Raw genomic sequence first — 27,999 nt, 5'->3', positions numbered from 1 at the left:
CTGCAGGGACACTGGGAGAAGAGAACCTGCTACATCAGAAAAGTCCTGTATACAGAAGAAAACCCAGCCCATTACAGTAAGTATGCTGGGGCCTTGCTAATGACTGTGCAATGGTGTGTTACAGGTGCAAAAGAAGAGAGACAAATGCATTGACATGCTGTTGTTATGAAACAGTTCAGCATGGTAAGATGCACAAGGCTGCCCTTTTCAGCCCGAGAAATGCAGAATCGTTTACTGAGTGCATATAAGCAGTCAATACTAGCTTCTGGGTTGTGGGTATAATGGAAGGGAAAATGATACAAAATGGTCAAGACAGAGAATGAAGAAAGGATCTGAGTACATTATATGTGTATGTGAGATCTGTGCTGGGTTCTCGGTTTTTAAAATAAGCTGACCTGGTGATTTTTGGCCACTTGAAAAGCTCAGCCTCAATATTAGATGATAAACTATTTACAATTTGCATATAATTAAACCAAATTAATGTTGGAACATACGCAATAGGCTTTTCCCCTTTGGAAGAGGCTGCTACTCAGGCTGTGTAAAAAATATTGGTGGATGTTCCATTTCCTTGCATGATATCTCCCCCCCCGCCCCCCCGGTCCCCGCTCCCAGCTCCCTGTTCCCCCTAGTAACAACAACATAACAAGCTGCTTGTACTCAGTCAGGAAATTTTGGTGAGAAAGGGTTGGTGTTAATTTTCATTAATTCTGGGTCAGACTTGAATATAGCAGCATTTTTGGCAAATAATTTTGCAAACATATAAATTCTAAACAAGTAACAAAATTCTTCCAGATGTTGTTCTGAGGATATCTGGACATTTCAGCATTTCTTCAAGTTGCCTATGACAGTTGATTGAAATGCTGATGCAAGCGGTCCTGGATGGGTCAAAATCAGGCCTTTTGCTGAAACTTTATTATGTTAACAAAATCTTGACCAACCTCTCACTTATTTGCCCTTGGAAAATGTTAGGCGCTCTGTGGGTACGTTGTTTAGAATGACAACATGGCCCATCCACACTTCCGTAATTTTGGCAATTAGCGTGGTGACAGAGGTAACAAATCAAGAGAGAGACTGAGAAGGAAAAAGTTAGCCAGAGCAGGGGTGGGGGTAAGGTTGGGCCACTGGCCTGTCTCCCAGAATGCTGTGTTAGAAAAGATGAAGCTGAAGATTAGAGCAGTTATCTTGAAGTGAATAGGGCTCAACTTTTGTGACAAAGCATCATAGCTGTGTCTCTGCAGCCTGCTAGCTCTCCCTCCTGTTTTCTTCCGTTCTTTCTCCATCTCATTCGCCTTGGTCTTCTTTTCTTGGCAGTACTGAGGCCTGCAGATGCCAGAGTGACTGTGATATACAGAAAGCCCATAAAAGCCAAATTTGCTAAATGAGACCAATTTTTAAAAAAATCTAGGAGGAGCTGGGGAACAAGGAGTAGAAGGGAAGCTGGTGCAAGTGACTGGAAGGATTCATGCGAAGGGTTACACATTGAGGGACCATTTCTGACTCAACCTCCTGGTGAGGCTGATAACTGAGAGGGAAAAGTCCTATATTGAGAAAAAGAAACCCTTTATTCATTTGAGGATACTGCTTATAAACAGCCTTTTCCTTTCTGCTTTCTCTGTTTCTCTCCACATGGTCACAGAACTTGGAAGAGGGCTATGAGTTTGGAGTAAACAATTTCCTGGCATGCAAATTCCAACGTGTTTTGGACATTTCCCTCTTGAAAAGTATTTTGCCAAAGGGAATAGTGAGTCTCTGCTTAATTCTGGTGCATTTCACATTCCCTTTTATTCCAATAGTGTAGATGTTGCCAGCTGCTTCCATGAGCTATACTTCTGCCCTATGCATCAGGGGCATATAAAAATTAAAATTAAGAAAACTGCAGTGATAGCTAAAAAACCCCCCTGGCCTCCTGAGTTGGAAAGAACCGAGGTGATTCATGCACTGTTTGGCTGGGTGACACCAGAGGCTTATGGGCTAGTGAAAGTTCTCAGACGGCCCAGTTTTCAAATGATTTGGCACTCACAATAGCTCTGTGTTGGCAGTCAGTTTATTCTGAATATGGCTTTACAAGTGGTTTGAGGGAAACCACAGATTCCATTGCTTCAAAGTATTTTGGTGGTTGTTAGGTAATATAGTTGAATGTGCACATGCTCCTCCATTCCCAACTTCTAGGAATTTGGGATCCTAATCCCAGTGCAGCTTATTCAGCATCCCTGATAGTTTTTCCTTTTATGCTACTTCTCTCCCCAGCCCTCAGTTCATCTCTGGTCAGGGATGATTATAGAGAGGGATGGTGATTGTCTTTCATACCCATCATTTCTGCTCCTTCTTGACTCTTGGACAAATAAATTTAAGCTTCATTCGTGTACATACAAGATTGGATCGAGACAAACTTAGTCACACTTTAGGCCCATTGAAACTAATGGGACTAAAACATGCCTAACATAGTCTGGATCTAGTCCTCTGATTTGGGAATAAGTCCCATTGAACTCAGTAGAACTTCTGAGTTGACACAAATTGGATTGCACTGTTAGTGTAACACAGCAACTAATAACGGATTTACAAATCCATTATTGACGTGAGGGAGATGTGGCTCTTGTGACTTGAGAACCCATGGGTTTGACATATGGTTGTGCGAACTGGTGCCGAGAGGCAAGTTTTAAGAAACTGACTGTGTATCTCCTGTGCTCTAGAAACTCGATTGGTCCACATTAGCATAGTCTTTCCCAAGCTGGTGCCCTCCAGATGTTTTGGACTACAACTCTCAACAGCTCCAGTCAGTGTGGCCAATGATCAGGGATTATGGGAGTTGTAATTCAAAACATCTGGAAGGCATCAGATTAGGGAAGGCTTATATAGCACAATATAGAATCTAGCTGTTTACCTTAAAATCTAGCAGCAGAAGGAAAAACAACAACATAACTCCTGAGTATCTGAAAATAATTAATTTCTTATTCTCCCAGATCTAGGTCCTGAAAACATGTGGGCAGTGTGAGTGTCTGCTAAAGGCTGAGAACCTGAAATGAACATGTGTAGGGCTCACAGAATTCAGGAGCTTTCCACTCTTCTTCAACTTTCCTGTCCTTTTGCCATTCCTCTTAACACACATTGCCTCTTACGGCACAATCCTATGCATGTTTGGACGGAAAAAAGTCCTACAGTTCCCAAAAGTAGAACTATTCCCAACAGCCAGTGCTGGAAGTTGTAGGACTTATTTTCCATCTAAACATGGATAGGATTGCACCTTGAATGTCTCATGATCTCCTTTAAGTTGCTGTCAAAATAAATAAAAGCTGTATTCTCTCATATTTTGCTCTTGGAATAAATTTGAAGGAAGTGGAACTGAATTCGCAAAATTTATCCTGAATGTAACATTTGCCTTTTCAGTTTGCAGACTTGACCTTTGTTAGGTCAGAGGTCTAGAACCACTGTGTATAGTCAGAGTGGCTAGCATCAGCAATATAAGCTTATCCTTTTTAGCCTGGAGCTACAGACCAGTAGCTGTGTTAAGTCTGGTGCTGCAAAAACAACAAATCATCTGCTGGCACTTGGAAGGCTAACAAATTTATTGTGGCATAAGCTCTTATGGGTCAGAGCCCCATTGTCAGATGCATTGTCATCTGTGGGATGTATACATTTATACCATAAGAAGAATAAAGTGTGTGTGTGTATTGTCCATGTGTGCATGAGGGTGTGCATGTGTCTTACAATGTAAGGCCAAAAAGCCAAGGAGTGCAAACAACAGAATTGGGTTTCTCACTTTACTATGTAGACCACAAGTGAATATGTGATATAATCAAATTCAGTCAGAGTTAGTATGGGTATCAGTGGTGATGAATTGACATAGCAAGACAGAGTAAACACCTGAAGTGGGACAATTACTCTCTGTGGTGAGCTAGCTACCCCAATCCCTGCTGAGTCCAAGGTCTAATTCTTAGGGCCAAACTACATGTGACATTAGCAATCAAGTTTCTTTGTTGACAAGTTTGCCTTGTTCATATTTAAAATTGGATTTGGGCTTTACCTCTTTATGAGAAAAGGTGCACATCGGTAGAGGAAACTGAACTCTCCCCCTACCCCACTTTACCAACCCGTGCTCTGTCATTTCAAGCTCTCCTGCCCCCATCCACGTCATTTCCAGTATTGGAACCAGACTGGGAGAAAAATGTCTACAGCAGTGGAGGAAAGATGGGGGAGTGTTCTGCTCTCCTTGCCTGCATACACCTTTTTGTTACAAAAATTAGACCCCACCCCCTTTTAAACGGCAATGGGGGAGTCATATGAAGAACAAATGGGGCCACCCTGTCATATCTAGTTTGGCCCTCTCTAAGGTGGTAAACCCATGTCTGGGCTGTACCACTTAAGTTCAGACCGAAGGTGGGGGCTTCCATTATTGAATATTCCTCTCTATAAAAGAATCCCTGTACATGGGTAACACACATGCTGAGGAGATGGCTAGGCTAGAACCCTTCTCCCTGGCATCCAGTTTTCTAAGTGGAGGGGTGGCGATTTTGTGGAGGAGCATTCGATCCTGTGACCCACCCACCCCAGTCTGTAGCGATATAGGCCAGACACAGGTTTACCACCTCTGTGAGAAGATCAGTGGAGGCTGGTGGCTCCTATGTCAGTGGGGCAGTGAATCGGTTCCGGGTTTCAGTCAGAACTCTAAAGGAGCTAGCCACGGTGCACCTTGGGTAGCTCCTTTAGAGTTCTGATTGAAACCTGGAGCCAATTCACTGCTTCACTGACATTGGAGCCTCCACTGGAGCAGATGGCAGTTTGGCGTGGGATACCTAGGAAATGTAGGATTCAAACAGTTGGTTATAGCAGAATACAAATGAGTAGGACTGGCTTGACAGATGGTTGAGGTTTACCAGAGTATGAAGAGAAGCAAATGCTCACGTTAATTTTGAAATGCAAATTTCCCAGGGTAAGGGGTATGCCTAGTGAATTGATCTGGAGTGAGTGATGAGGGACCATCATACCATATCTATATATTTATTTATTTATTGCATTTATATCCTGCCTTTTTTCCTCTTGCAAGGAACCCAAGGTGGCTTACATTATCCTCCTCCTCCTCCTCCTTTCCATTTTATCCTCACAACAACAACCCTGTGAGGTAGGTTGGGCTGAGAGTGTGTGACTGGCCCAAAGTCACCCAGTGAGCTTCCATGGCTGAGTGGGGACTAGAACCCAGATCCCCCGGCTCCCAGTCCAGCTCTCTATCCGCTACACCACGCTGGCTGTCTATATGACTGTAGACCAGGGGTGGGCAACTTGTGGCCCTCCACAAGCTGTTGCACTTCAACTTCCATCATCCCTTACCATCAGCTATGGGAGTTGCAGCCCAACAGCATCTAGAGGGCCCCAAGTCACCCACCTCTGATGTAAGCTGAGTAGCAAGAGCAGGAAACTCAGAGGATAAATGAAAAAATAAAGCACTTCTGTTTAGGAGAAGCTTCTTCTCCTGCCCGTGGGCCTTGGCTAATAACTGAAATTCCACCCCTGCAGTCCAACATTTCTGAACATGTAGAGTTAACAGCTCACCTCCTTTTGAACTGTGGGGTCCTCCCTCTGCAGAAAGGGAAGGGAAAAAAGCATGCCCACTCCCCCCAGGGGCTGGTTAAACCCACAAATAGACAGTGTTTTGTAACCGTCTCCTGGAGGGCAAGTGCTAGGCAGTCCCTACCCCTTCATCTCACTCTTTCGCCTCCCAGCTGCTGCTTTCTTAATAAACACTCCACTGCTAAACTTTGCAGCTTGCCTACAGACTTTGGCTGGCCTCAGTGGAAACAGAGAACAAGACTGACTGAAAGAGGGAGAAAGTGAGAGACGATGCGGACCCTCATCGTTCTTGTGCTCCTGGCTGTGCTGATGATGGCAGCCTTTTGCTACGGTAGGTGATGTCTTCTAGCGATCGTAGTTTGGAGATGATCATCTATCACTTAACGCTGAAGTTCTGGCCACACATTTTTCACCTTCTCTCTTGCCATTTATCTCTCTATCATGTCCTCTGTCCCTGGCACCCTTCTGCCAATATTCCAGTCCTATCTGCTTCCTGTCCAGGGCTCGATTCAAGCTCTCTGGCCAGAGCTGTTTATGTTGTATGTCTTGACACAAACCATTATGTTCTTATTTGTTCACAACCCCCGTTTATCTTAAATAAAACATAGGAGGTGGAGGACTATAGGTCAATTGTTTTACCTGGGAAGAGTACAGTTTACAACTGTTGGCTTGGAACATTTCAGGGGCACATTTTCGAGTACCTGTATTAAATGCAGGTACTACTTTCTTGATGAGGTTTGTCCGTTGGATTTTCATTGTGATGAAAGACTACCAGATTCTCAGTGGTATAGACAGATGAGAAGTATTATCTGATGAATGGCAATCTGATGATCCATGAATAGCCCACTGAGGTAAAAACAAAACAAAACAAAACACAAAATTCCAACTGCTTGTTGTTGAAGCATCAGGGATGGCCAAATGGAAGTTCACTGGAGTGATGGGGAAATGTGACTATCCTGAGGTTGGGAAGCAATTTCTCTGATGTCTAATTAGGTAATGTATCCATCGGTTGCCTTTACCTGCAATGTCTGAGGCAAGACTTGCTCCCTTAAATGGTTTGGATTTATCTTCCTAAATGTATTCTTGCTCTGGAGACCTCTCTAATGCTAGATGACCATGGTTTTTCACTCTCCCACCCGCCAACCCCTCTTCTTATAGTACAATGATATTATCTGGATTGATTTGAGATAAAATTCTGTAATGTGGGCAAGCTATGAATAATGATTTGGATGTGGTTGTTTCTATCAAATTGCTAGGTGAGTTTAATTACCTTGTTAGCACCTTTCCTATCTACAGTTCTTTGATTACTTTTTTGAATGCTGGAGACTTGCCATAGATGGCTTCTATCACATATGCTCTTGCATACTAGTAGGCTTCGCAGAAATGTTACCTAACCTGGAAATATTAATTGTTTATTGCCTTGTACCTTCATAGTATTGTTATTTGAGAACTGTGATACCTTTTAATATCAACTTGATCTAATGAAGCTTTCTCTAGCCTGGAGACCTCCAGAAATGTGTTGGACTACAACTTCCATCACCCTGTTGGGGCTGATGAAACTTTTAGTCCAACACATCTGGAGGGCGCTAGGTTGAGGAAGGCTGATTTAATATATAAACCATTTTGCCACTCTGAACTATTTGAACTCAGTTAGTGTAACTCTTACAAATTCAAGAGGAGCCGTTAAGTTTAAGTGCATACATTCAGGGATCACAAAAGAAGGGCCAGGCAAAGTTATACACTTTTAAAGGTCCCACTGACTTCAATAGGAACATTAAATTATGTGCTTACATTTCTGCCACTGAAATCAGTGGGGTTTGAAAAGTCCTTATCTTTGACTGGGTTCATGCTAATATGCTGTCATAATTATGGACAAAATTCAAAGGTTCTTCTGACTCTAATTTAATGTTATAATCACAAGATCATAGCATTCTTTCTCTGTTACCCCATTTGACTGATGCATGAGGTGCCCTTGCGTATCAATTGACCAGGGGCATTTGATTAACCACCTCTGGAGGCAGAGTTCTACACTAGACAGATGTTTGCCTTGATCCAGGCTATTCTTATGTTTCTTATTCCTTTCTGTTATGCTAACGATGATCTTACAAGCTATTTTTGTTTCTTTTCCCCCTCAGAGTCTCACGAGAGTATTGAATCACACGAATTTACAAGTAAGAAACGAATATGATATGCTGTCTGATTTATTGAGATGCTTAAGACTCACCTTTAGGCTTTTGCAGGGATTCCAAATTGCCTTGCTATGCCACTTTAAAAAGTCCAGTTTCCTTTGAACATTTATCGCCAACCAACCCACCCACCCAGGGAATACAAAGTAAGAAAACCTTCTCCATGACCTGCCTCTCTTCAGCCTGTCCAGTTGGGCTCTGCAATGGCCCCCTGGCCCTTTCTTCTCTCTTTTGGCATGGTGTGTCCCTTCTGTATCTTGTATCATCCAGGTTTGTGATGCTGTTTGGGAGCCAGACATATGCCATGTACCATCGCCAGGCATTCATGCACTAAACTAGGATGGGGGGCTGGTATTTCAGCTTGGAAAAACTGCAGTCAGAGAATGAGATAAGAATAGAAAAAGTGAAGACGATGGTCAGAGAGAAAGTGTGGTAAGAAGTAAAATAAGGAGCATAAAATTCTCCATTCATCAGAGTTCCAAGCCAAATTTGGGATAACATTCAAGCCCTCGCTGCTTACTGAAATTCAGTGTCAATCTGCTGTGCTGCTGGATTTCGACTGTACGACAGCAGTGGCTGTACTAGAGGCCGGGGGGCAGTATGAGGCCCACCCATTTTAAACAAAGATGTCCTAAATCAAACCAAACAAAATGGTGGCAATGCCACCGTATACCCACCTACTTGTAGGTCTTTGCCTATCAGTTGAAGACCAGTAGGATAGGATATAGTCACAAAAACAGCCTAACTCCCAAAGTGATTTTAGAGCTTGTACAAAGAATTTCAGGATGACAAGTGGGTGATTGTTTTTCTTGCTGTGGTATTAGAGGGAGTTCTGGATGGTGGATTTTATTTCTTAAGTGTCCTAAATACCAGAAATATTTCAATAAAGTTGGGAAAGCCAAAGAGAAAAACAAGAACAAAATATTTCACATACTGGAGGCACTGAGTTACTGAAAAAGCAAAACATAACAGGCTAACCTATGTTTATCTTGGCCAGATGAGAACTGATATGAGTATATTAACCACATGCAAGTGCTGGCAAGTGTATATGACATGAAAGGAAAAGTGTAATAGAAGAAGAAAATCTAGACTGTGGAAAATATTAGAGAAAATTATTTTTAATTCTATGCATGGCGAGAGTGTGAGATGATGGCGCTAAAGAAATAATGGAGCCACAATCATGTAGTGTAAAGAAAGCACCCCGTGGACCTGATCTGGGACTTGGTAGACATTCTTAAATTCTCAAGTATATGAATTAGAGGAGCCTTCCCTGATCTGGTGCCGTCCAAATGTGTTGGACTACAACTCCTATCAACTCCCCCTCCCCATTGTAGTCCAGCACATCTGGAGAGCACCAGGTTGGGGAAGGCTGAATTAAAAGAATGTGGGGTATTTTCATACGAGCTTCCCCCTTTCAATATCATCTGTTCATGGGAACCCAGATCAGGTTTTCCCCAACCGTTGTGTTGCTGTGTTCTTCCCACTGTGATCCCCGTTTCTTATGGTGCTCGTTGTAGCAATGGTCAAAGCTTCCATCACAATAGCAGTGCAAAGCTTTCTGTTTGAGCATTTGTCTCACCCAGTGTGGAGGGGGTGGCTGGTGACAGTGTGTAACCCCACTTTTCGGTATTACTTGCTAGCTGGACATCTACCTTCACCAGTGCTCTTCTCCCCTATGCTGTAGACTTTTTGGAGAAACCCTTCATCAATTTCACTTCATTTGAAATCACGTGAAGAGGGAGCTTCATGCAATGATGAACAGGGAGTGGGATGATCCTGCTGGCCCTGCCCCAAGCATCGAGCCCACCACTACACCGGCCACCTAGAAGTCCGCACATTGGCACAGATGTCTGCAGGGAGGGAGGCGACCTGTGAGCAGCCGCTCGCACATAGGCTTCTTCCCTGCAGATGTCTGCACCCATGCATAGACCCATGCGTCCAGGGAGCAGGTGCAGTGGTGTGCCTGATGGTGGAGGTGAGGCTAGCAGTGTGGTCATTGCGTGGAATCCCCTTTGTGCAAGTAATGTCTGAAGGGGCAAGTGAAAAGGCTTCATCAGGCTCCTTGTGGATGGCAGGGCAGGGTGGGGGGAGCCATTAAGTTTCTTTTCTAAAAGGTTTTTTAAAATCCAGCTGTGCAGCCCCGTCGGGTTCACACCCACCTCTACCTGTTTGGGGAAAATAAATTATAGGAATGTAGGGAGTTGCCTTATACCAAGGTCCACTTAGCTCTGTCTTGTCTACATCCAGGGTGTTGAACCTCAGGCCCACGGGGCAATGTTTTGTTTTTGTTTTTTGCATAAAGCTGTTGGCCTTCATTCAACCACATAGTAACCACAAACATTATTCCTCACCAGGTCCTTTCATTAACAGAAGGCATGCTAACATCTTCATGAAAACTCCACCTGAGAACAGGAGGAATCCCTATATGCAGGAAAGGTATATCCCCTTAGTATTCAGGGTTTTATACAATGAGTGGGGAGGATGGGGTGTCTCAATGATTAGGAACGGTGAGAGTTGTAGTCCAAGACATCTAGAGGGTACCACTTTGGGGAAGGCTGCTCAAGGCAATGGCTTCTCTTTTAGACAATCCCCAGTCGTGGCCAATGGCCATGCTGGTTAGGTATGATGGGAGTTGTAGTCCAGCATATCTGGAGGGACCCATATTGGGGAAAACTGGAAAAAGCGTCATGGATGGTCATGCTGTGACTTTGTGTTGATACACAAGGGGCTGGTGCTTTCTACAAGCTTAGCAGCCATTATGAGCCAACGTACAATGCCGGGAACCTACTTTACACGGCAGATCAGCATAGTCGATGGTGGGATCAATGGTCTCTGTTAGATCCTCTGCAGAATTGCCCCAGAATCCTTTTATATCTCATCACTGCATACGACCCTCTTTCCACTTTCTACTGCTTCTAAGGGCTGCCTGTTCACATGTTCGCTTCGAAGGGGAAGACTGTGCACACAGTGGTGTCATCACCCTATTGTTATAGGAGACATTCATGTGAAACAGCTGCCCCATTAAAAAGAAATCCCGAAAAGACTCTGCAGAGGCCTCCTGTACATATGGCACGACCAGAATTAGACATCATTTAAAGCACTTCACAGAGATAGGTAGAAAAGTGGAGTAAGAAACAAGTCACAATATTCTGTCTCTTCCCCACCCCCACCCCTCTTCCCCACATCTTTTCCTCCTGCTTGTGCGGGCAGGATCAGAGAGCGCAACAAGACCCCCCAGGAACGTCAGCGGGAGATCTGCGAAGATTACAGCCACTGTGAGCGTTACGCTATGCGCCATGGCTATGCTGCTGCCTACAACCGTTTCTTTGGGCTGAGAAGGGGCAAGTAAAAACGCCGAGGATCACCATTCCCTGTGCCTGGAGCCTGGGTTCTGTATCTACACAGAGTGACATCTCTGAAATGTATTTTTGCTTGTTAACTGTATGTTATTCCACCTGCTTCTTCGTTCTTCTGTAGCCAACGATTCCTAGATTCTGTGTTAATTCACACAATGCTGATGTAGTGGTGGCTGGGCGGAGAAGGATGTGGGTGTTTATTATGAAATAAACGGCTGGTTTGATACTGTTTGTTCTTAACTCAAGAGTGTTCTTTGGGTCACTCCCATGCCGAGGACTAATGTCTACGAAACAAGTGAGTGCAAGGATATTGAAAAGATCTAACAAAATACTTTGGATTGGATCCAGACTTAGTCATGCTTTGGGCAGACTCACTGACATCGATAGGGCAAGTTAGGCATGGCTGACTTAAATCCTACTGATTTCAGTGGGTCTGCTATAAGCCTGGCTAAGTCTGGATCCAACCCTATGAACTTTAGGGACTTCAGTCAGAGTTCTTTCACATATTAGTAACCTGATCCTTAGGGCTGATTTGGCAATGTGCGAAAGATGTTGGGCATATTTTCACATTCACCACAGTGTGTTTAGTGAACTTACCCCTGTATGTATGCTGTTCACACATAAATACAACACTTACCCCTGTATGTATGCTGTAAAGAGTACATTGGGTATATGTGCATGTCATAGTACACAGCCCTTCCACTCAGAAAAAGGAGAAGTATGTGTGGTGCTAGATGGCTGGACATGGAATCTCACTGTCTGCCCCAACATGGCACATTCATTGCATGTACTTTGGAAAACATAAGATCCCCTGAGACCTCAATGCTGACCAGTTATAATCTTACTCATAAGTGTCTGGTTTTCATCAGTCTTTTAAAGCTTGTCTCCCATTTCAGGTCAAATCTCCTGCTAATTTTGTGAAGTATGTGAACTCCCTGTGAGGTAGGCTAGGCTGAGAGGCAGTGACTAGACCAAGGTCACCCAGTAACTTTGTGGCTGAGCAGGGATTTGAACTCATGTCTTCCCAGTCCTAGTCCAACACTCTTCACCACACTACTACACGGGCTCTGAATGGACTCATGCTTTAAGGTTCCTAATCTGACTGAGTGATGTTCATTGTCCAGCCTTTCCTCAAGTGACCATTGTGTTTTGTCTCAAATGGATATCCCAGTCAAACATAAATGGAAAACCCCCACTGCCCCACAACAGGCACACAGACTGACTCAGTCCATTGATGGTGATGCAGGACTTCACTAAACAGTAAACTATATTATAAACATGAGCTTCAGTGTTGGGCAATAGGCTTGCAACTACTACTGCATGCTGACTTCTGATGTTATGATCAAGAATTCAGAAAAAGTGTGAGGCTGGGCCCAGGAAACTGGGCTGGAAAATCCAATGGCAGGGCCAATAGATAGGCAAGAAGAAGGCTGGTAAGGAGTCTTGGGAGCCAGACAGTCAAGCAGTGAATCCCAAGGCAGTCTACCAAGGGCTCTCATAAGCTGAAACAGCAAGTAAAGGGAAAGGAACATTATGGAGTTATTGATTTTACATAAGTTAGGGTGGCCTTCCCTATGGCCATGCTGGCTGGGGATGGTGGGAGTAGTAGTCCACATCTGAAAAGCACCAGGTTGGGAAAGGTGGAGTTAAGGGGTATCAGTAGTTCAAGATGCTGCAGACTGTAGCTTGGGGGAGCGTAACAGCATTTCTCCCTTCTACTCTTGACATGGAGTAGTATAATCTATGGCTCCTTCATCTAGACATGGGAGGGTTGAACCTCTTTTAGCCCAAGGGTCAAATTCCATTTTAGAGAAGAGCTCAGGAGCTGCATTCCAGTGGTGGGCAGGAACAAAGGCAAAAAGGCCAGGACCAAAACACCCCCAAATAGTAACTAGGCCTTAGGAGACACATTTCAACCTTTTAGAGGGGGGTGGGAGTGCAGAAAAGGTGGGAAACCACCAAACAACTGTTGGTCAGGGGAAAGGGAGTAGGGCCAGGGGAAGGGAGTGGTTATTTAGGGAAACCCAGAAGGCCAGATTAGGATGTCAGACAAGTTGGATTTGGCCCCTGGTCATGAGGTTCTGCACTCCTGGGGGGTGTCACCATGGGTGATTTGCTGTGAGCTCGCTGCGTTTGAAGGACATTCAGGGCACATGTGGGCTGCCATCCCGCAGCCACCCCAGAGCTTTTTGTGGAAAAACTAGATTTCCTGAGATTGCTCAAAGTCTGATTCCTTAAGTCAGGTTCTGAGCGGCTGAGCGCTATCGTTGCTGTGTGCCCCAATCAATCCCTGTATTTACCTTGGGTATGCTAGCCCTGCCCAGGGGTCTGCCTTTCACTGTGGTCCCAGTCAAGGGGTGTTTCCTGTCCCTGTGTTTCCCATCCCTGTCTTTCCCAGCACAAGCCAATTAGTGTCTACTCAGAAGTAACTCCCATTGTGGTCAATGAGGCTTGTTCCTGAAATGCGCACTCCTGAAGTTACTGAAATGCCCATGAATTGAAAAAATCATTTAGGAGCCTTAAAGCTATGTCAAAGCTGCGTGTCTTTGATGTCTGCTTCCTTGCTTTTTGGAAGTAATTAGAAAGGGGGCTGGTTGGAGCCAGCATGCTTCAAGTATTCAAAGGGTTAACTCTCCTAAAGGCTATGAAATGCTATGTTGAAGCTGTGTGTCTTTGATGTCTGCTTCCTTGCTTCTCAGAAGTAATTACTTCGCAGCTTCGCTCCTTCGCAGCATCAGGAGCTTCAGGGGAGGGAGAAGGCTGCAGCTGTGTTTCTCTAATGTTTGCTTAGCTGTAAGGAAGGACAGAGGGAAGCTTCTGGCATTGGAGGGTAGGTGAAGCCTCTGATCAGGGGTTGATCAGCCGCTGCCAGTCTGATCATGTCCACTCCAAACTCCAACCCCCCCACCCTGGAAGTATGTGACCGTGAAGCGACTTAGAATGGTACGGTGCACTAGTTCATGGACCAAAGCTGATTCCCTGAAAAATATGGGTAATCCTCCATTAGCTTCTCCTCCCATTGTTGTGAAGATCCCCCCCCCCCCGATCTAGACAGTGAAGCTATCTGGTTTTCTTTCCAAGGATTCAAGCCTTTAAAGCCAGATAGTTTTTGTCTCATCTTTTCTTTACTGTGAATGAAGGCAGGGACAGACAGTTTGAGGAAAACAGGACATTTCCCAACCAGTCTGCCACGGCCGAGACTGTATTACCTTAAAAGGTCCCATTATTATGATAGGCCAGGGATGTTGTGTAGTTTTTTGGCCACACTTCCCTCCTTGGCACCTCACCTGGCAGGAGGACCAATATTTGCCTGCCAGCCCTGGTAGGGCCAGTGTCACTGTCCTGGGCTGGTCCACTCTCAAGTGCCCCCTACCCACCTCTGACCTGAGAGACTGACACTGTAGTGTTAGTAGTGAAATCTTCCCTTGTGCTTGGGGCACACAGTGCATGCACCTGTGGAGGAGAGCGCCAGATATATGTGTGGGAGGAAAGAACACACATGTGCGAGAGAAGCAGGTGGCCACAGTGAGACAGCGAGAAAGAGGAAGGGTTGCATGCCCAAGGATCAGTATGCTGAATTAAGTCAGCCTTCCCCAACCTGGTGCCCTCCGGATGTGTTGGACTACAGCATTGGCCATGCTGGCTGGGATTGATAGGAGTTGCAGTCCAACACATCTGGAGCGCATCAGGTTGGGGAAGGCTGAATTAAATGGCAGGTGTATAGTGTTAAATGTTCTGGAGTACCTACTGCCATGAGTATCTACCAGTAATAGTACATATTAGGTTAAGAAGGACTTTCTGAGTTCGTACTACTAGCAGGTACCTGTACGTGCTATTCTGTGAAGGCACTTCTGTAGCCTTTGAGGCTGCCAGCCCAACCTAGGATGTTCCAATGACTAAAAGCCTTTGGCTGTCAATAGATAGAGCTATACTGTGAAAAGTTGTGGCCCTGCAACCAAAGCCACAAATATTGGGAAATATCCAGATAAGCAAGTTCTAAGAGGCTTAGCTTTGCTTCCATCTCATCCCAGACCAAGCAACAACATTAGCCCCCCAAACCATGCCAGGCCACCCATGGACTCATTCATTTGCATGAACGTAGCACACCCATGTGGCATGTTTATCAACACCAAAGAAATGGGCACAGCACCAAAGGTGGTGCCCAGTCTTAAGTGATTATGTCAATATATTTCCAGCCCGCTACTGACCACAGCAGTTTGGATCCCTTCCTTTAAACGTGGCGATGCTAAACACACAGCAGCCTTTTACATTTGTTAAACATGTGCAATGGCAACTATTTAGGCCTTTGGCCTATAGTAGATCCCTTTGCAAATAACTGAGAATATAGCAGTGACACGAACAGAGGCAAAAACCACCCAGGGCTGGGTGCTATTAAATTGTTAATGTGCTGTGGAACACATAAAGCTATTGGCCTTATAGAAAGGAAACGCTGGCATTGTATCAAGAGACTTTTGAAAGTCCTGCATTATAGGCATCATCTTGCCCTCTATAGCACCCACATCAGCTCATGTAGGAAATGAATGGGGGCCAATGTTTCTGAATGGGTTCTTGATGTTGCTTCCCATCATGCACGTGCACAAAAGCTGTATGTTTCGCCATCAGGGTCAAGTGCCAAGTCTTATAAAACCACCTATTCACAGTCGGTACGACTGGAAGACGCCATTTGGAAGCAACTGGAATTTTTGCAGTAGTTAATCAGCTCCACACTAATTCCAAGTGTTCAGCATGAACTGTGTTCTGTAAACGTCCCAATAATATCAAAAAGCGGTTTCACTGCAGAAGGTATCCAGTCATCTCACCTATTGAGTGATGCAATGCCTTTCTAGAAGAAACCTAAAAATAGAGCCCGTGTGGTGTAGTAGTTAGAGTGTTGGACTGGGACTTGGGAGATCCAGGTTCTAGTCCCCACTTGGCTGTGAAACTCACTGGGTGACTTTGAGGCAGTCACTGACTCTCAGCCTGACTTACCTCATGGGTTGTTATGAGGATAAAATAGGGAAGAGGAGGACCATGTAAGCCGGCCTTGGGTTTGGATCCTTGCAAGAGGAAAGAAGGTGGGATATATATGTCAGAATAATGTAATATTAAATAATGTTCTCACATGTCCACCACATTACCATCCCCTTCTTTGCCACATTTCCAACATATATCCCTTGAATTAGAATATATTTTGGCCAATATACCAACAATGCAAATTTTTTAACTGGTGCTCTTTTAAGTAAACATATGATGAAGAAGCTGAGTCCTTTTGTAAGCATAACTTTCCAAACAACTTCAACAAAAACACAGATATTTCTAGCCAAGTCATTTGCATGAAAAATTGCAGCAAACTCTCCAAAGGAAAGATGTACAGGGCAAGCAGCTTATTCCTACTGCAGCTGCGGCTATTACAACACATCATATATTTGGCACCAATAGCATGCTGGGTATTAAGTGATTAGAGGCTTTACAAACTACATGAATATTGCAAAGGGAGTATGGCGAGTCAGGGGAGACATGATAGAGGTGTACAAAGTTATGCATGGTGTGGAGAAAGTGGATAGGGAGACACTTTTCTCTCTCTCTCATAATACTAGAACCCGGGGTCATCCCATGAAGCTCACTGGTGGGAGACTCAGGGTAGATAAAAGGAAATACTTTGCATAGTTAAACTATGGAATTCACTATCACAAAAAGTAGTGATGGCCACCAATTTGGATGGCATTAAAAGGGGACTGGGCAAATACATGGAGGATGAGGCTATTAATGGCTACTAGTCCTGATGGCTATATGGTGTCTCCAGTATCAGAGGCAGTATGCCTATGTACACCAGTTGCTGGGAATATGAGTGGTAGGGGTGCTGTTGCACTCATGTCCTGTTTCTGGGTTTCCTGTGGGCAGCTAGTTGGCCACTGTGTGGATAGAATGCTGGATTAGATAGACCTTGGTCTGATCCAGTATGGCTCTTCTTATGTTTTTATGGTAGCGTTGCTGCCAAATTCCAGCAAACCAGACTTTGGGTGGAATTTGGGAGCAGAACATACCCAAATCTGTGGTATGTTATTCCCTATATCAGCCTTCCCCAATCTGGCACCTTGCAGATGTGTCAGACTACAACTCCCATCATCCCCAGCCAATACAAAAGCAGGCCTGCTGGCTGGGGATAATGTGGAGTTGTAGTCCAACACATCTGGAGGGCGCTGGCAGATATAGGCTGCCTTATATCTATGCCCTTGTCACTTGGAGGCATCGCTAGACCTCTAAGTGCTGACATGTGCTGATGATGGTGCCCATTGGTGTGGTCTCTGAAAAGACTGTGGTATACATGGCATGCATTGATACCTTCCAGCAGCCTCGATGGATTGTTCCTGGAGGCAAGGGGCAGCAAGGAGCACCTCATTTCTAGTGCACATGTTGCCTTCACAGCTATGCTGGGGATGGGATTTACAGTCTCAATGACACCACACGACCCTGAATGCATTGTGAGGGTGCGGGGGTATTCAGAACCTTTGCAAAAGCTGTGTCTATGTGGTGAGATCCTTCCACCACCCTCAGAATGACTCCACTGGTGCTTAGAAGCTGTAGCAAAAGCCTTGCAATGAAAGGTTGCATACTCGAGCCCTATACGCCCTGTTTCAGGTTCTGGAAATTCTGTGGAAATCCATCTCAGAAATTTGCCCAAGGGAGGAGCGGTTGAAGGAAGGAAACGACTGATCCTCAGAATTTCTCCAACAGGTTTTGTACATTCCTAAGGAGGGGAGGGTCAGGTAATAGTATTGGTGCAGGTAGATATCTCAGGCAAAGTTAAGGTTTTGCTTCAAAAAGTGTGACTGGAGAAAGGATGTGGATGAGAAACAGGGTGTTTGGCTTGATAATTAGAAAGGGGAAGTTGATGGAGCATTGTGACAAATGGTACAGAGCAGGGGCTTTGCTAGGTTTTTAAAAGACCTGGGGCACAGGCCCACAACACAAATTTGCATCTACTATCTATCATCTATCTATCTATCTATCTATCTATCTATCTATCTATCTATCTATCTATCTATCTAATCTATCTATCTAATATATCCAAGTTTATGCACACCTCTAATATATATATATATATGTATGTATGTATGTGTGTGTGTGTGTGTGTGTGTGCGTGCGTGCACGCGCGCGCGTGTGTGTGGTGTGTGTGCATGTGGTGTGCTTGCATGTGTGTATAGATTACATACATACATACATAAGAAGTGTGCACTGACCCCCCACCCCACATCAACTCAGACCCCGATTCAGCATTTTGGAAAACGTCTGCTCAGACTTTTGCTCAAACTGCTCAAGCTTCTGTTCAGACCAATCTGTAGTCGGACCATTTCAGCTCAGCACCAAACCTGAGTAAGGTTTTGTAAAATGAGTCTTTATGCTTCCTGTTGACTACCATTGGAAATTTTTTTAAGAAACTGTAACATTTTTCTCTTGGTCAGAACTGGATGATAATTTCAGGCATAGTAGCCCCCCTAGAAGGGGATTACATCTGCCCAATGTCAGAAAAGTAGGTGCAGGGTTTATATTTTGATTTTCTCTTAAAGGGAACTGCCAATAAAATTTTTATTACTTGGAAGAATTGAATACACATTTCAGGATTCATTGCCCCATCAGAGGAGAACATGTCTCCAAATTTCAGAATGATAGCCACAAGGATTTTTGTGCAAGGGTGGCCTTCACATTTTGAGGTCTCCAAAAGAGGACATACTAATCCCCTTACTTTCCTTGTGGACCATTGTTCTAAAAATTACAGATAGCCTAGAGTTGTCCCCAAGTAAGAAACCAGCAAAGTTTCAGAAGGATAGGTGTGTGCAGCGGTTCATGTGGAAGGGGAGTTCTCCAGTTGGGGGAGGGATTGATTTGCTTTCCCTTCCATTCACCCCTTCCCCAATAGTTTTTGGGTAAAATTTGTATGAAAATGCACAGGTCATTAGAGGTGTCTCCCAGGCAAGAAACCTGCAAAGTTTCTGAAGGATATACATACATGTAAATTTAGAATGACACGAATTTATTTACATTTCACCAATGTCAGCAGCAGGGGAACATGGGTGGGAAGGTTCTATTACACTCATGTGCTGCTGCTTGTGGGTTTTCCTATGGGCATCTGGATGGCCACTGTGTGAACAGAATGCTGGACTAGATGGACCTTGGTCTGATGCAACATGGCTCTTCTTATGTTCTTAAATATAGAGTGCCTCTGAGCATATGCAGAATGTTTTTCTTTCACCACTGGACACTTGGATCCCCCCCCCAATTCTATTCCCCTCCATGCAACCATCCCTCCTCATCCTACTACCCTCCAGCAACTCTTCATAAAACAGATGCCTTGTTTTGTGCAACTCCTCTCTATCTCCTCCTTCTTATGCACAAGCTGTCATTGTATCTTCCTCCTCATAACTTCATTTGTGCCAAAACTTCACCAGGATTCAGCCAATGAGTCTGTTTTCAAAACTAGGGCTAAGTTATAGAGAAACTCTGAGCATGTACTAAGTACCTTTCCATCACCACTGAAGCTAGAATTCATGCAAAAAAACGCCCAAAGCCACAAATGACAAAACATGCATAGGACTGAGCTGAAAGGGTAGTCAATTAATTAGGTGGAATTGGGTAGGCACTGTATTAAGCCTACAATACCATGCTCACAACTCAAGACTTATTTCTGAGTAAACATCCAGAACATCAAGGTACAAACGTCCCTGCAAAAGGAACTCGTGCTGGAATCCTATGCACACTTTCCTGAAGGTAAGCCTCATTAAACATAATGGGGCTTCTGAGTAGGCATACGTAAGATTGTATAAATGAGCAGTATTGATCTCCCCGCCCCTTAAAAAACAAACCACACACTCCTATTTTTATTAAAGCTTTCTGTTCATAGGAACATAGGAAGCTGCCTTATACTGAGTCAGATCCTAGCATAGTATTGTTGACACTGACTGGCAGCAGCGGCTCTCCAGGGTTTTAGGCAGGATTCTTTCCTAGCCCTACATGGAGATGCTGGGGATTGAACCCGGGACCTTCTGCATGCCAAGCATGTGCTCTGCCACTGAGCTACAGCCCTTCCTATTGCTGGATAATGGCAAGTGACAAACAAAACAGCCCCAGATTTGTTTCTCTGCGACCATGTGAACCCACACTTCTCAAAGACTTGAGTGAGGAGAAGGAGAAAAACCAACCCTCTTGTCTGTTTGTATTAAGTCAAATACAGTTCAGAACTTCTCTTGCCCACCGAAGAGAATTCTCTTTAAGAATTCCTCAAGATATGCTCTGGGAAGAGAAAGAAAGAGAAAGAAGAGAAAGAAAGAACAGGATGGGGAGGGAAGACAAAAAGAAGAATGGTGACTGGAAATGCGGGGGGGGGGGGGTTAGAGAGAATTCCCTAAGCCAAGTGGCTCCTTTCAGAGATGTGGTACTTCGGAGGAATTTAGGAGGCTGTGGTGGGTTTGTAAGGATTGCACGTACTTAAATGAACTTTATGAGGTGAGGTGGCTGAGGGCTTTTTCTAGCCTTTTTTAAACTATAGAACCTGTTTAAAAGCCTTAGCAGTTCCTCGATCATGATGCCACATAGTCCTTAACCTCCTTTTGAAATAATTTAAGTCCTACAGCTATTTAGGAGAAATTAAAGTGGAGGGGGAGAAACAAGTTTGTGGAGGCTGATTGGATCCTTTGCTGTACTGAAGCTACTAAACTTCTGCAGAAGCCAAAGGTTCTACTTTGGGGCAGAAAAATCAGGTGCTGTGTGAAATACCAGAATTTCACATGAAGTTCTTTCTTCCCTTCCATCTCCCTCTTCAAAATTTCATTGCAAGCAAGCTCCCAACAGTGGGCATGTAAGAGCAAAAAAGTAGGGGGAGAGAGTTTTTTTGCACCTCAAAAAAACCTACACAAGAGATTAGGGATAGTGACCTCCTAATGGTCACCTTAAATACCTTCTGATTAGGATTTCTAATCCCTGTGTAGGTTGGCAGTTTTTACTTTTTGTTTTAGTCACTGAGAAAAGGAAACTTTATGCATCGCTAGAAGAAAGCAACTGGACCTAACTGTCTGAAATTTGGCAGGTTCAGTCAGCTCCATAGGGGCTGCCAGGTCTCCAAATTCCATGCACATATGTGGAAGCACAAAAAATTTACAACTCTTTGCTTTGACAGATTTTCTTGAAAATAGCAAATTTTATCTGTGACTAGCATAAAAATTGCTGCACCTAACTGCCTGAAAATGGGCAGGTTCAATCAGCTACATGAGAGCTGCCAAATCCCCAAATTCCATGCACTTGTGTGGAAGAACAAAAAAATTATAGCTCTTTGCTTTGACACATTTTCTAGAAAAAAAATCAAATTTTACCTGTGGCTAGAACAAAAGACACCAGGCCTAACTGCATGAAATTTGGCAGGTTCAGTCATCTATATAGGGGCTGCCAGGTCCCCAAACTCTATGCACTTATGTGGAAGCACACAAAAATATAGCTCTTTGCTTTGACAGATTTTCTTGAAAATAACAAATTTTACCTGTGACTAGCACAAAAGCCACTGGACCTAAATGCCTGAAAATGGGCAGGTTCAATCAGCTCCATGGGGGCAACCAGGTCTCCAAATGTCAAGTATTTATCGTGTAAAAGAAAAGAGTTATGGCTGTTTCTGTTTTCCAGTGCAAATCAATGGGGAAATGTAAAAAAAATGGCAGTTAGGACAGCTCAAAAGATCCGGGGCCTGTGCCCAGGTGGATTCTATTCTAACGATGCCCCTGGTACAGAGCCGGAAAAAAAAAAGAAAGAAAGTGGGGGTGGGGTGGGTGGCGGGAGTGAGGCTCATAGAAGGGTGAACAGACAAACAATGTAAGGGGAGATGAGGGAGGCGATACAACCAAGGAGAATGGAAGAGCTTCAAACATCAGGACTAAAACACACTGAAAAATTACACAGAAGTTGGAGGGCAAAACTTAAAGAGTCAGAGCTGTGCAGGGCTTTGCAAAACTATGAAGTGAAGGGTTTAGTTGTTTTTAAAACCCACCTTTTAAATATACATTCCTTTCAAAACCTATTTAGAAAAATCCTTAGTATATTTTGGAAGACATTCTTTGATCAATTTTCATAACTTGGGCGGGCAGGAGGGTGGGATTTGTTTCTCTCTTCATGACTCAGTTCCCTTTCTGCTGGGATGGGATCACTTTGGGGATCAAAGCCATTGCGGAACATGAAGCACTCAGATAGTCAAGTTTGGAAGTCTGTGGTATATATGCATCATACTAGAGAGAGTATGTCCCTTTCTAACTTGGAATAATTAAGGCAACCTTCCCCAAGCTGTTCCCTTCCAGATATGTTCAACTACAACTCCCATCAACCCCAACCAGCATGGCTGGATGTCTGGGGTTGTAGCTGAATATATCTGGAGAGCACCAGCTTGGGGAAGGCTGAACTAAAGACTCCAGTACCTAGCTTTTCCGTGTGTGGGTGGGGGGTTGACTTTTCTGCTAGTGAGGGCTCCAAGCAATCCATCCACCCTCACTTGGGACCATGTGTACAGTTCAATCACTGGGTAGCATTAAGTAATTAACTAAGCAAACATCTCCCAAGTAGTCAAAGATTACCGGGGCCAACAAATGCATTGCGATCCAATGCTAACATTAGAACATTTCCCAGAAAGTGAAAAACACATCAGTTTTGTTAAAAGGCTCATGTCTCCTTGGCTAAGCTTCTTACAATCCAAGTACAAAAGAATAAATATGCTTTCCCATTGTATGACATGCAAATTATTTCAGAAAAACAAAACTTGGATCCTGGAAAATGGGGGCAAATGTAATGATGGGAAGATGAGAACTATTCCAAAGTAAAGACAGGAGGAACCATCATCAACTTGCCATGGAACAGTGGGGGCCAGGACTAGCCTTACCATTTGGCAGAGTGAGGCAGCTGCCTCAGACAGCTGATGCTGGGGGTGGGGGAGCAGTGGTGTGATACTGGAGCTGTGTGCCTCCTGCCCTAAGATGTAGTGGAGGATGTGGGCCCCTTCCCAGTGTTGAAGTCAGCTGCCGGTCTGGTTGGCTTTTGTACTTGGAATGGGGGAAAGGGGCCATTTTGTCCTTTGTCTGAGGCAGCAAGAGGTCTTGGGCCAGCCCTGGGGATGACCAGAGCTTATGGGGCAGTAGTCCAAAACATCTGGAGGGCACCAGGTTGCCTACCCCTTTATTCTTGGGAGCTACTCTGTCCTCCAGTTGGTGATCCAGTTCGGGGCCCCAAAGCGTACTTTGCCACACAAACGGACTCCCTCATGAGTGGTCAGGTGCCATATTAAAGCTGGTCCCGGGCCCCTATCTAGCACTAAGAACATTGCAATTACGGAGCACATGAGGTAGATCTGGGACACTGCATGCTGCTGAGTGCTCCCCAATTCTCTGAGTAGCAAGAGGTTTCTAGGGTTTGGGGTTGGTTTCCTTCAGATGAGAGAACACTGGAGAGAGACAGATGCCATTTTGTAATATTGATTTTATTTACAAACAGACAGGTGGAAGGTGGCCTGGTTTAAACAACAACAACAGAGAACAGTCCTCTATTTGAAGGGTTGCCCGAGGACTGACCTCTATTTGAAGGCATCCTCTTTTGAGGGGCTGTCTTTCAATTATGGTTTAAAGATGAAGAACCCTAAGAATTGCTGCCCATCACCAGTTAGGAGGATCTGGACTGCAGGCTGAACAGGCAGGCACATAGGTCAGCCTGGTCACAGTCTGCCACATTGTGGTGAGATTTGCTATATTTCTATTTAAATTATAATAATTATTTCTAAATTTGCAACTATGCATATAAATTAACATGTGCAAATTGTATGCAAATTGCAACCTTCTTTTGTCCTCTCTTTTGGGAGATCCAAAAGAGCCACCCTACAAAAAACAGACATTCATACAAGGCAGCAGATCATCCACCGCACATCAGAAGAACATAATAGCCCTGCTGTATCAGACCAAGGGTCCATCTAGTCCAGCATTCTGTTCACACAGTGGCCAGCCAGCTGTTGACCAGGAACCTGCAAGCAGGACATGAGCGCAATAGCACCCTCCCGCCCATGTTCCTCAGCAACTGGTGTACATAGGTGCACCATCTCTGGTACTGGAGGTAGCACATAGCCATCAGGACTAGTAGCCATTGAGAGCCTTTTTCTCCAGGAATTTGTCCAATCCCCTTTTAAAGCCATCTGAATTGGTGGCCATCACTACATCCTGTGGTAGTGAATTCCATAGTTTAATTATGCGCTGTGTGAATCTCCCACCAATGAGCTTCATGGGATGACCCTGGGTTCTTGTATCTTGAGAATGGGAGAAAAATGTCTCCCTATCCACATTCTCCACACCATGCATAACTTTGTACACCTGTATCATGAATCCTCTTACCCTCCTTTTTTCCAAGCTAAACAATCCCAGCTGTTGTAACCTTCCCTCATAGGGGAGATGCTCCAGCCCCTTGATCATTTTAGTTGCCCTTTTTCCAACTCTACAATTTATTTTTTTTAGATGTGGTGACCAGAGCCATACACAGTAGTCCAAGTGTGTACACTCGTGCCATAGATTTGTATAAGGGCAGTATGATATTGGCAGTTTTATTCTCAATTCCTTTTCTAATTTTGCCTAACATGGAATTAGCCTTTTTTAAAGCGGCCGCACACTGGGTTGACATTTTTATCGAGCTGTCCACCACAGCCCCAAGATCTCTTTCTTGGTCACTCACTGCTAGCTCAGATCCCATCAGGCTATACTTGAAGTTGGGATTTTTTGCCCCAATGTGCATGACTTTACATTTGCTTACATTGAACCACATTTACCATTTAGATGCCCATTCTCCCAGTTTGGAGACATTCTTTTGGAGCTCTTCACAATCCCTTTTTGTTTTAACCACCCTAACTAATTTGGTGTCTTTGGCAAACTTGGCCACTTCACTGCTCACTCCTGGTTCCAGATCATTTATGAACAGGTAGAAGCCCGCCCAAAGTGCTCTCAGCCTTCAGCCAACTCACAGCTCTTGCTCTCTCTCTTCCAAACTGCAAACTGCATTTTCTTCACACAAGAAGACCTGCCTCTTCCCCGAACTGGAAAGCTGTCATCTTCTTTAAACCCTGCTGAGTATCTCTTTAGAGATCTCCAGCTATCAAGAGATCATTTCCTCACCCTCTGAGAAACCATCCTGATTCCCCCCCCCCATTCATTTTCTACCATGTAGCCTGATGAAGTGTTTTGGAGAACTCAAAAGCTTGCACCATTTTGTGGAATTGTGGCTGCTCCTAATAAAGCTATTGCCCAACTGTGGATTTTGGATTTTTTCCCTTATGGCCCAAAATTGATGTTTTTTGTTTGTTTGTTTGTATATCCTGGTCTATTAACCTGTAACCTGCCTAACCAAGGAATCTCCCATACCGTAATCATTCCTTCCACTACGTAAGGATTTCTATCTGCACTTTCCTAATCTTCACAAATCAGGAAATGGATGGGGGAGGGGGGGTGTCACAAAATGTGAAAACACAATGAAGATGGGATTCTTTTAGCCATGTTTTAAAGGAAAGGTTTTCATGGCCTTTAAAAAACAAAAACAAAAAAACAGGTTCACTTTTTCAGTGGCTTAGGGTGCAATCCTATCAAGATGGGTGGCTGCCTCTGAACTCGGAGGCAACCGCCTATCCAAAGCAAGGCAGGAGAGGCACGGGCGGGGGGATCGTTCCCTCCGCGCCTTTCCTGCCCAGCTATTTTCCGTCCGTCTAGCTGCGGGGGCAGGAGGGGTGACTGGGAGAGGAGGCTGCTGTACACACATCGGATGTGTTGTACGCACAGCTCCGCTCTCCCACGCCGGAACGCCCCTTTTCAGTCGCTCCGCGTTCCTCTTCCGAGCATGGAGGACAGGGCTTGTCTGCGCTGCCTCCGACATTTATTCTGGCATAAATTTTCGTGGATTATATCCCATTTCATCAGATGCGGTGTGTAATCTTCTGTTGCAATAGGGAAAGATATCCAGTCTTGGTGGTGTTGCAACGCTTAACTATGAGAACTGGATTGTCCTTGACTTACAGTCTTCACAAAGCCAGATATATTCCAGAGGGTTCACTGTGCTCCCCTCCCCAGGAAATGGATATCATCTGTGAAGTTAATTATGTATCATAAATCTCTCTGTGTATGGTGTTAAATCCAGGCTTTATGATAACTGTAACATTTTAAAGTTAAGAGAGTGGAAGAGGTAATCATAACCCTAAAGAAGAAAAATGAAGTGGAGTTACATTTTAAATTGTGTTTATTTGTTTGAAAACTGTCCTGTATAAATGCTGATTTTTGCTTATATGTCCTCATTGCATTCTAAACGACCTATCTCAGGGGTGTCTCACATTTCCATTGCCCATTATCACCCATCTCAACCCCAATCCCAGCTTGGATTTTTTTCTCTTTGTGTCTGATGAAATGGTTACAATAAACGCAATATAGCAACAGACAGCAGCTAGTCCCTGCTGCCAACCGTACCAAAGCGACTCTTCTTCCAAACCCCGGCCTGTGCTGCTGACATGCTCCCTCTGAGCAATAAAGCCATCTGTGGGCAACCTGATGATAGCAAGGCCTGATTTGCATAAGTCATAGGTGAAGCAGTTCAGTATATATTTTTGGCAACTTTCACTATTCCAGCATAGAGTCTCTGATGGAACTGGCTGGCTATTTAAAAAAAACAACCCTCTGGGCCAGTTGCCAGAATTGTGTGCACACAAAAGACAAACTTTTGGCCTAGTTGACTGAATTTTTCAGAGTAAAACTGGATTTGGAGGTGCGGGGATAAAAATCAGCCTTGTCAGTTTAATTTAGCACCCATACTAAATGTGTGGGGCATGTGTGTAGGGTGGCCACATATGCATCCCTAAAAAAGAGGAAACACATCACCAAAAAAAGAGGATAAAAGAGGGTGTGGATATGCAAATTTATATGTATAGATGCAAATCTAGAGAGAATTATTATAATTTAAATAGAAATCCAATACATCTCACTATAATGACAAAGACTGTGCCTATTCAGTCTGCTGCCCAGGTGCCAACTACTGATGGGCAACTTCAAGGCCCCTGTTCCCTCTTCTTATGGATCTTAATATTTAAACAGACTTGTACTGGACAGTTCTTCAAACAGAGGATGCCTTCATAGAATCATAGAATAGTAGGGTTGGAAGGGGCCTATAAGGCCATCGAGTCCAATCCCCTGCTCAATGAGGGAATCCAAGTCAAAGCATCCCTGAAAGATGGCTTCAAATAGAGGACTGTACTCTGTAGAGGAGGACACATGGGGTTGTAGCCAATCTTAGTCCCACTTAGGGTAGATCCAATGAAAAGAATGGGACTTAAGTTAGACTAGCATTGGATACAACCCATGGCCATCCTACATGTGTGTGGTCCCTCCATAGGTGTCTCGGAATAATGGGCTCAAGTTACAGGAAGCCAGATTCCGGCTGAACATCAGGAGAAACTTCCTGACTGTTAGAGCAATACGACAATGGAACCAATTACCTCGGGAGGTGGTGGGCTCTCCCACACTGGAGGCATTCAAGATGAGGCTGGACAGCCACCTGTCGGGGATGCTCTGACTTGGATTCCTGCATTGAGCAGGGGGTTGGACTCGATGGTCTTGTAGGCCCAACCCTACTATTCTATGATTCTATGCTTCTCACAGGCTCTGTGGAGCTGAAGGAAGCACGGGCTGATGGTGGCAGAGGCACATGCTGATGAGGCAGTGCAACTGTGGAAGCTGTTCCTACACTCTCTTTCTCATATGACCTTACCCATTTTTGTGCTGCTGCAATTTTCCAAATCAATAGCTGGCAACCCTGTGATGATGATAGTTTTCACCGGCATGGTGAAAGTAGTTGAAAGAAAC

At 44.4% G+C, this 27,999-nt stretch overlaps 3 protein-coding genes across 11 annotated transcripts in view; 1 reads left to right on the top strand and 2 right to left on the bottom strand.

Moving 5' to 3' along the window:
• Nucleotides 1-27,999, bottom strand: part of C7H12orf60 (chromosome 7 C12orf60 homolog) — a 135,351-nt gene that overhangs the window by 77,547 nt on the left and 29,805 nt on the right. Inside the window, exons 3-4 of one of the 9 annotated variants that reach the window (XR_014784333.1) lie at nt 10,537-10,729; nt 7,747-8,118 (exon numbers count right to left, since the gene is read on the bottom strand). The exons of 6 other annotated variants lie outside the window; for them this stretch is intronic. The gene's annotated coding sequence lies outside the window, so the exon portion shown is untranslated. Of the gene's footprint in view, nt 1-7,746; nt 8,119-10,536; nt 10,730-16,093; nt 16,162-27,999 lie in introns of those variants that run through there. 2 more of the 9 variants (XR_014784337.1, XR_014784335.1) reach the window with 2 other exon arrangements.
• Nucleotides 1-27,999, bottom strand: part of PDE6H (phosphodiesterase 6H) — a 192,599-nt gene that overhangs the window by 136,561 nt on the left and 28,039 nt on the right. The gene's annotated exons all lie outside the window — the stretch shown is intronic.
• Nucleotides 3-11,457, top strand: MGP (matrix Gla protein). The gene is made up of 5 exons (XM_084810106.1): nt 3-76; nt 5,757-5,893; nt 7,698-7,733; nt 10,103-10,184; nt 10,959-11,457. The coding sequence occupies exons 2-5, from the start codon at nt 5,833-5,835 to the stop codon at nt 11,095-11,097; spliced, it is 318 nt and encodes a 105-aa protein (XP_084666232.1). The 5' UTR covers nt 3-76; nt 5,757-5,832; the 3' UTR covers nt 11,098-11,457.

Source organism: Heloderma suspectum, chromosome 7 (assembly GCF_057233095.1).
Source record: "Heloderma suspectum isolate Gila_16-S chromosome 7, 16-S_ref, whole genome shotgun sequence".
NCBI classification, from domain to species: domain Eukaryota; kingdom Metazoa; phylum Chordata; class Lepidosauria; order Squamata; family Helodermatidae; genus Heloderma; species Heloderma suspectum.
This window is presented reverse-complemented; position numbering and strand designations above follow the sequence as displayed.

Coding starts and splice junctions, on each gene's coding strand:
- MGP (XM_084810106.1), top strand. CDS start 5,833: ATGCGGACCCTCATCGTTCTTGTGCTCCTGGCTGTGCTGATGATGGCA. Junction 5,894..7,697: donor GATGGCAGCCTTTTGCTACG/GTAGGTGATGTC, acceptor TTTCCCCCTCAG/AGTCTCACGAGAGTATTGAA. Junction 10,185..10,958: donor AATCCCTATATGCAGGAAAG/GTATATCCCCTT, acceptor TTGTGCGGGCAG/GATCAGAGAGCGCAACAAGA.